Raw genomic sequence first — 9635 nt, 5'->3', positions numbered from 1 at the left:
TGGAAATAAAAAAAAAAACTACTTGTCCAAGGGACTAAAGCGGAACACAATCTACTTGTCCCTCAAGAAAATCTACTTGTCCTGGCAGATAAAATAATTTCCACCAAAATAGTCTGATCCCCCTCCACTAGACCACCAGGGATGGATATAAGATCCTTTAGACACTGCTGACAGCGATGATCTAATGGTTAATAGGTGATCGCAGCATGTCAGGATATTAGCGGGGGGAGAGCTGTAGCTCCTCTTACGCCTGAGCCCAGATAAGTCTAGATATAACTTTTTGATCACCTTATAAAAAATTTCTCATATAAAGTGACCAAAAATTAGCAATTCTGGACTATTATTTACATTTCCACCATTCCCCGTACGGTTTAATTAACATCATATTTTAATAGTCTGGACATTTCCACATGTAGCGATACCACTTATGTTTATTTTTGTACATTATTTTTATTTAAAGAAAATTGGAAACTTTTATTAGGAAAGGGGCTTATTCACATGTATACGCACTTTCTACAATATTTTAATCACTTTTTTTCAGTCTCAATAGGGACTTATGTGTTACTGGGGGGGGGGGGGTTCTGCTTCTCCAGTTTGTGTGGTGCATTTTGTGTCAGAAAATGCTGGAAGTTGCATTTAGTTACTAGATAACTACAACTCCCAGCATGCCCTGATACAGCCTATGGTTGGGTGGGTGTTGCAGCATGTTGCACTGTATAGTAGTACAGTTAAGGTTATTGTGTAACATGCTGGGAGTTGTAGTTTTGGTCCGTGTCAGCTGCAGAGCCATAGTCTGTGTCAAGGAATACTGGGAATTGCAGTTAGTAACTACAACACCCAGCATGCCCTGATGCAGCCTATGGCTCTGCAGCTGACCCGAACCAAAACTACAGCTCCCAGCATGTTACACTTTATAGTTCTACAGTTTAGGTTATGGTGTAACATGCTGGGAGTTGTAGTTTTGGTTCGGGCGTGTTTGTCTGCATCCGTGGGGCTCTTGGTCGTCGGGTGAGTATGAAAGGGGCCGGATTCCTGGGGGTTCAATTTAGTACGGGGGCCACTAAAAATAAATAAAATTAGATGGTACAACTGACCTAATGCCAAAGTGACAGTCCGCTCCTATACAAAACATTCATGCATACACATATCACACATGCACCAGCCACTGCCCCCATATCATACATACACACCCCCCCCGCCACTGCCCCCATATCATACATACACACCCCCCCGCCACTGCCCCCCCCCACATCATACATTACATACACACATACACTCACAGCATACATATACACACATCATACATACACCCACCGCTGCCCCCCCACATCATACATTACATACATACACATCACACTTAGACATTATACACACATCATACACACATACACTCACACCATACATATACACACCATACATATGCACACATCATTCATACACCCACCGCTGCCACCCCCCACATCATACATCACATACATACACATCACACATAGACATCATACACACATACACTCACACCATACATATCCACCAGTGTTTCCCAACCAGGGTGCCTCCAGTTGTTGCAAAACTACAACTCCCAGCATGCCCAGGGCATGCTGAGAGTTGTAGTTTTGCAACAGCTGGAGGCACCCTGGTTGGGAAACACTGATATACACCAACCATACATATGCACACATCATACATACACCTGCCGCTGCCCCCCCCATCATACATTACATACACATCACACATACACTCACACCCTACATATACAACCACCCTTCCTGCCGCCGCCTGTATTCTCTGTCTCCTCACCTGATCCGCCATGAGTGGACATCAGAGCTGTAGTCCCGGCCGGTGTGAGGTGACATTTCCGTCCTCCCCCTCCCCTCCCCCCTGCTCTGTGTTTTCCTCGTGCAAACAAGCAACCTCCCCGGTGGTGGATTAGGTCCTGTCTAGACAGAGCAGGGGGAGGGATAGAGCTGTGTGCGGGGGATGGAGCTGTCTACATCCTTTCTCTCACCCTGCTGTGTCTTCTGAGCTCCGTCCATCCTCCGGGAGGGGAGATAATGGGGCTCTGCGGTCAGCTGGAGGCCGCCCCCCCTCCATACACTCTGAGCCCGGTGTGAGGTGTAGACTTCCATCCGCTCCTGCGCCTCACACCGACATTAAAGAAAAATAAGGGGGAAGGAAGTCTGTCTGTCCCTGCTAGCCCGATACAGGGCTAAATCTATAAACAATTCACCTGCCCGGTGCCCAAAACTACTTGTCCCGGGCGTCGGGCTATAGGATTTCCACATCCCTGCACACACACAGACACAGAGAGAGAGAGACACACAGAGAGAGAGAGAGAGACACAGAGAGAGAGAGACACAGAGAGAGAGACACAGAGAGAGAGACACACACACAGAGAGAGAGAGAGAGAGAGAGACACACACACAGAGAGAGAGAGAGAGAGAGACACAGAGAGAGAGAGAGAGAGAGAGAGAGAGAGACACAGAGAGAGAGACACACAGAGAGAGAGACACACACACACACAGAGAGAGAGACACAGAGAGAGAGAGAGAGACACAGAGAGAGAGAGAGAGACACACACAGCGAGAGAGACACACAGAGAGAGACAGAGACCAATAAAAAGTCAAAACATTATTTTTATGCATTAAAGCGGTTCCCAACTAGTGTGCCTCCAGCTGTTGCAAAACTACAACTCTCAGCATGCCTGGACAGCCAAGGGCATGCTGGGAGTTGAATTCCAGCAACAGCAAAAAGGGCACCCTGGTTGGGAAACACTGCTTTAAAGGAATGTACTGTAATAGTACCTTTGCATGCATTGGGCTTAATAGGAAGCTTATACAGGAACGATGTACAATACTTAGAAGTCACCTTTAAGGAACTCCTCGTCTTCTCCACAAAGTCTCTCCTCTCGGTCAGTTCAGCCTCCGAAATCTTAAACTTTTTCTGGTTCGATTCGACGATGCCCGAGATACGAGTAAAGGAAATAACCAAATAGGGCTCTGAGGCACAGAGGATGCTGGAAATGGGAAGCAACGGGGTCCAGGGGGCAGGCACTATTTGGGGAGATTCATCAGAACCTGTGCAGAGGAAATGCTGGCCAGTTGCCCATAGCAACCAGATTGCTTCTTTTAGCTTTCAAAATGAAAGTAGCGATCTGATTGGTTGCTATGGACAACTGGTCAGCTTTTCCTCTGCAGAGGTTTTGATAAATCTCCCCCATGAAATACCACGACCACAGTGTTAGGATACTGATCGTCTCTTCCAAGTCCTCCAAGTCCCATTCGATGCTTCTCAGGGAATTCCGGAGTTCATTGGTAGTCCAATCGAATTCCTCGGCACTGGTCACATGACTCTCCTGCAGGAGTTCGCACCAGCGCTGGTACAGACCTCTGCTGGTGTTCAGTGCCTTCTGCACCTCCCTGTGGAAGACAAAAAAAGGTGAAGGAAGAGATGGATAAAAATACAATAAAACTAAAATAAATCAATAGAGAGGCTTGTGTATTTTTAGTCAGTGTTTTTCTTAACAAGTGTGCCTCCAGCTGTTGCAAAACTACAACTCCCAGCATGCCCGGACAGCCGTTGGCTGTCCGGGCATGCTGGGAGTTGTAGTTTTGCAACAGCTGGAGGCACCCTGGTGGGGAAACACTGGCCTAAATGGAAAAGTGCAGAAGCTGCTTTGATCACTGTATTTTATAAACTTTCTGCAGATACAGACTGTGGCTGTTAGGTCAGTTTTGCAACAGCTGGAGGCACCCTGGTTAGGAAACACTGGCCTAAGGTAACAGGAAGGCAATGCTGGGAGTTTTTTTGTTTTGCAACAGCTTGAGAGCCACAGGTTGGGGGAACACTCCAGTAACCATTGGTAGTGGCGACCTTATATCTATGGAGGTTATTGGCGCCCTTTTTAAAGGGGTATTCTCATCCTTTTAAGGTTCATAATTAGGATATCAGTGGGGGTCTGACTTCTGGGCCCCCCTCGCTGATCCCATGAACAAGACACGTGCCATTCACTTTTTGTGGGGCTTCTGAACACTCGGCAATGTTCAGAAGCCCCATAAAGAATGCAGAGTTAAAAAAACAACAACTTTGTAATATATATCTTATTAGGCAAAAATGCTTCTTTCTCCTGTTATCAAACTTCTTCCCCCTCCCCTTCCCTGCGAGTCTGTATTCCACTCTGAAAATCATCTCAGCTTTGTCCTGTGTCTGCAAGTTAAGCTAAATAAATCTTTAGATAATCTATAAGCTCCGCCTACCAGCTTTGGGAGAACTTCAAATTATAGATGAAGCCTGCAGAGCAGAAATCTGCTGAAAAATACCTTATAAAAGTTATATAATGGCCGGAAATAATGCTGCTCCGTATGTACACAAACAGGGCAGCTTATCCTGAAGAGTCACTTGAAATGACAGGTACGCTTTAACCCCTTAACGATGCATGACGTAAATGTACGTCCTGGTGATGTGGTACTTAACGCACCAGGACGTACATTTACGTCCCGAGCATAACCGCGGGCATCGGAGCGATGTCGGCATAATGCGCGACAGGTCCCGGCTGTGGATCGCAGCCAGGGACCCGCCGGTAATGGCGGACACCCGCAATCCCGCGGATGTCCGCCATTAACCCCTCAGATGCCGTGATCAATACAGATCACGGCATCTGCAGCATCGCGATCACTTAACAGGATGATCGGATCGGCCGCGGCGATCCGGTCATGCAGCACGACAGAAGGAGGTCCCCTCACCTGCCTCCACTGTCTTCCGGGAGTCTTCTGCTCTGCTCTGCCTTCCCGCAGACTGGAGCAGAAGATAACCGATAACCCTGATCAGTGTTGTGTCCTATACATAGCACTGAACAGGATTAGCAATCAAATGGTTGCTATAAATAGTCCCCTATGGGGACTATAAGAGTGTAAAAATAAAAGTAAAAAAAGTAAAATAATAAAGTAAAAAATAATTGAAACCCCCCCCCTCCCCCAATAAAAACTAAAATTTTCCCTATTTTACCCCCATAAAGTGTAAAAAATTTTTATATACATATTTGGTATCGCCGTGTGCGTAAATATCCGTACTGTTAATATAAAATGTAAATGATCCCGTACGGTGAACGGCGTGAAGGCAAAAATGTTTTTTTTTTATAAAAAATTTTATAAAAGTTTTATATAAGTAAATATGGTATTAATAAAAAGTACAGATCACGGTGCGAAAAAATGAGCTCTCATACCACCGCTTATACGGAAAAATTAAAAAGTTATAGGTCTTCCAAATAGGGGTATTTTAAACGTACTAATTTGGTTAAAAAGTTTGCGTAATAGAAAAGTGTGTAATCCTGGGTATCATTTTAATCGTATTGACCCAAAGAATAAAGAACACACGTCATTTTTACCATAAATTGTACAGCGTGAAAACAAAACCTTCCAAAGTTAGCAAAATTGCGGTTTTCTTTTTAATTTCCCCACACAAATAGTATTTTTTTGGTTGCGCCATACATTTTATGGTAAAGTGAGTGATGGCATTACAACAGACAACTGGTCGCGCAAAAAACAAGTCTGTGGATGAAAATATAATAGTTATGATTTTTTGAAGGGGAGGAGGAAAAACCAAAGAGTAAAAATAAAATTGTCTGAGTCCTTAAGGTCCAAATGGGCTGAGTCCTTAAGGAGTTAAAAAAAAACTATGGGAGACATTTATCAATGTTTGCTTATGTATTCCAATTTTTGCTTATGTGCAACTTATTTATCAACTGGTTTCAGCCTGTTGATAAATGTATTTCACATAAGCTATTTTTTATTTTTTTGCTTTGGTAGTGGCTTTTTCTGCTCCATGTCTGAGCTGGAGTAAATTTAGTAGGTTTCTTTCATGTAATGCGACTTTTGCACTTGATAAATCTCTGACCACTGCAAGTCAAAAATCACTTTTTGCTTTGGTAAGCAATTTTATTTATTTTTTTTGCTTAGGACACTGCACAATCAAAAAGTGGCACAAAAAAATAGAGTAGTCGCACTTACAACTTCTTTGCAACAATTTTAAGCAAAAAAAAAAAAAAAAACTACTAAATGCTTTGATAAATGTCCCCCTATGTGTTTGAGATTTTGAAGTGTTGTAGAGAAATATCAAAAGGTTTGATCGGTCAGGGTCAGAGTGTTTAGACCCTGATCAATAAAAACTTTTGACATGTCCTTTACTGACAGGTACAATTTAAAGGGGTACGCCGCCCCTAGACTTCTTATCTCTATCCAAAGGATAGGGGATAAGATGTCAGATCGCCGAGGTCCCGCTGCTGGGGACCCCCTGGATCTACCATGCAGCACCCACCTGTAGTGGCTTCCGGAACCGCTGGAGGTCCTCAGGCTGAGTCCATCTCGACCACCGGAACGGAAGATCTTGACGTCATGACTCCGCACCCGTGTGACATCACACACCGCCCCTCAATGCAAGTCTATGGGAGGGGGGGTGACACCTGTATCTGCTTTTGACAGCTGCCACGCCCCTCCCATAGACTTGCATTGAGGGGCGGGGTGTGATGTCACACGGGGGTGGAGTCGTGACGTCATGATCTTTCGTCCCGGTGGTCGAGATGGACTCAGCCTGAGGACCTCCAGCGGTTCCAAAAGCCGCTAAAGTTGGGTCCCGCATGGTAGATCCAGGGGGTCCCCAGCAGCGGGACCCCCGCAATCTGACATCTTATTCCCTATCCTTTGGATAGGGGATAAGATGTCTAGAGGCTGAGTACCCCTTTAAAGGGAACGAAGCAGGAGATTTTAACATATATAAAAGTTGACAACGGGTTATTTATGGTAAAATATGGTAAAATTGACGGCCTGCGTCACTGCTTGCTCCCTAAGCAGACGGAGCAGAGCGGTGACAAGCCGTCAATCAAGCCTAGTGGGCGGGACCAGGGCCTGGTAAGTATAACTCTCCACCCAGGTGACTATCTTCGGGGTGGCCGGGAGGTTACTTTATAACTTCATATCCTCACCAACCCTGGAGGCAAAAATGTTCCTCGGGGATAGTAAAGATAAAGATTTTACCATATATAACGCGTTGTTAAGCCTTATATATGGTATAATCTGCTGCTTGGTTCCCTTTAAAGGATAACTCTGGGATGTAACAACTTATCCCCTAACCTAAGGATGTGTTAGATTGCGGGGATCCGACCTCTGGGGCCCCCCTGCGATCTCCCGAATGCCCCCTCGGCTCCCTGCATGAAACAAGCATTTTCGACCACCGCAAGAAGCGGCGGCCGACACGCCCCCTCAAAGCAGCTCTATGGGAGAGCCGGAGCACTGCTTTCGGCAATCTCTGGCTCAGCCATAGGACTGCATGGAGGGGGCTTGTCGGCCGCAGCTTCCTGCTGTGGTCGAAAATGCTTATTTCATGCAGGGAGCTGAGGCGCCGTTCAGGAGATCACGTGGGGGGGCCCAGCCGTCGGAACCCCGCGATCTAACACTTATCCCCTATCCTTAGGATAGGGTATAAGTTGTTACATCCCGGAGTTATCCTTTAATAGCTGTGACCACAGCCTTACTAGTAAGGGACAGCTGCCAGGTATACAGGTGTCCCGAGAGGGAAGCACTATATATCACTGCTATTAGCCCTATGACATAACATGTTGCATGTTTTAGGTCACTGTTTTCCAAACAGTGTGCCTCCAGCTGCTGCTAAACTACAACTCTCAGCATGCTCGGACAGCTGTCGGGTGTCCGAGCATACTGGGAATTGTAGTATTGCAACAGCTGGAGACACACTGTTTTAGGGTACGTTCCCACATGCCGCATATTTGCTGCTGCTAAAAACTTAAGTAAAAGTGCCCGGCTAGCTCAGGGAGCTGTTCGGGATCGTCGCGGTATAATCGCGGCATCCCGAACAGCTGTAGCACAGGAGGAGGTCTTCTTACCTTCCCTCCTGCAGTCCGATCGCCGAATGAGATCCAGGCTTGAGCAATCAATCGCCAAAAACACTGATTGATTCATTCCTATGGGGATGGATCAATCAGTGTAAAAGATCAGTAAATGCAATGTTATAGCCCCCCCTATAGGAGCTATAATATTGCATAAGAAAAGTGTAAAAAAAAAAAATCATTAACCCTTTCAATTATCCCTTCCCCTAATAAAAGTTTTAATCACCCGGCATTTCCAAGAATAAAAAAAAAAAAAACATAGTGTAAATAAAAATAAAAATATGTGGTATCGCCTCGTGCGGAAATGTCCGAATGATAAAAAAATATACCACTTTTTAAATATACCGCTTTTAAATTTTTTGGGAAAAAATTCCAAAGTCCAAAATAGCACATTTATTATCACTTTTTATACCACAAAAAAGTGAATAAAAAGTGATCAAAAAGTCTGATCAGAACAAAAATGGTACCGCTAAAAACTTCACGGTGCAAACAATGAGCCCTCATAGCGCCCTGAACACAGAAAATGTAAAAAAAAGTTATAGGGGTCAGAAGATGACCATTTTAAACGTATACATTTTCCTGCATGTAGTTATGATTTTTTTCTGAAGTACGACAAAATCAAACCTATATAAGTAGGGGATCATTTTAACCGTATGGACCTACAGAATAATAAGGTATAATTTTTGCTGAAAAATGTACTGCGTAAAAACTGAAGCCCCCAAAACTTACAAAATATAGTTTTTTTCATCAATTTGGTCACACATTGATTTTTTTTCCCGTTTCACCGTAGATTTTTGGGTAAAATGACTGATGTCATTACAAAGTAGAATTAGTGACGCAAAAAATAAGCCATCATATAGATTTTAGGTGAACATTTTAAAGAGTTATGATTTTTTAAAAACTTAAGGAGGAAAATTTTAAAATGAAAAACGGAAAATGGCAGGGTCCTTAAGGGGTTAAAATCTTCCAGCTTTGACTCTCCAGCTGTTGCAGAACTACAACTCCCATCGTGCCCTGACAGCCAGCACTGATTTACCTGATTTTCCTGAAGTGTGCCCTCTCCAAAACGCAGATACTCACCCCCGTACCACCGAGAATGGATCCTCCAGCGACATGGTGGGCAATCTCCCCTCTGCACTCGTATGACTTGGCAAATACGTATTACCACGACTTACGCATCTAGACGCAGTCCATACCTGTCCATTAGATACTAGGCGAGCCTTATCAGGGGGCAAAATTTAGGTCTGTCTCTATATACAGAATTACCCAGATCTATTTATACAGAATCACCCAGAAAGGGCTATATATATATATATATATATATATATACAGAATCAAGGCACACGTCGTCTTTTAAGGGTTAAATAGAGATTTAAAGGGACAGACTTAACAGTAGTGTTACTATATAAAAATTTACACTTTTAGCTGTTAAAACCAAACACAAAACAAACACTACAGATCCCTAAGCTATGTAGCCAGCGACCCCTCCCCATCTGTCCATAGTAAAAAAAAACAAAAAACCTCAGCCCAATAGATATGACAGCTATGAACCTCCTCTATAGGTATAGGATCAGCTATGGTAGTGTTTTGGGGTTTCCCCAGCCCCTCCCTCTCTCTTCTGTCGGGTGTAACAGCTTCTCCCCCCCCTCACTTGTCAACCTTCCTTCTTCTTCCCACCCACAGCCCTCACAGAGTGAAGTTTTTCCACGTGTTTCCGGTTCTGTGCCGCCGAGACTCACGG

General features: G+C 44.5%; 1 protein-coding gene across 1 annotated transcript in view; it reads right to left on the bottom strand.

Annotated features, from left to right (window-relative positions):
* STX10 (syntaxin 10) overlaps nucleotides 1-9594 on the bottom strand; it is a 21999-nt gene extending 12405 nt beyond the window's left edge. Inside the window, exons 1-3 of the mRNA XM_056570313.1 lie at nucleotides 8975-9594; nucleotides 3247-3416; nucleotides 2866-2960 (exon numbers count right to left, since the gene is read on the bottom strand). Coding sequence (XP_056426288.1) covers nucleotides 2866-2960; nucleotides 3247-3416; nucleotides 8975-9009 — 300 coding nt within the window. The 5' untranslated portion in view covers nucleotides 9010-9594. The remainder of the gene's footprint in view (nucleotides 1-2865; nucleotides 2961-3246; nucleotides 3417-8974) is intronic.
* Nucleotides 9595-9635: the final 41 nt, after the last annotated feature.

The sequence above is a fragment of the Hyla sarda genome, chromosome 4 (genome assembly GCF_029499605.1).
Source record: "Hyla sarda isolate aHylSar1 chromosome 4, aHylSar1.hap1, whole genome shotgun sequence".
Classification (NCBI taxonomy): Eukaryota; Metazoa; Chordata; class Amphibia; order Anura; family Hylidae; genus Hyla; species Hyla sarda.
This window is presented reverse-complemented; position numbering and strand designations above follow the sequence as displayed.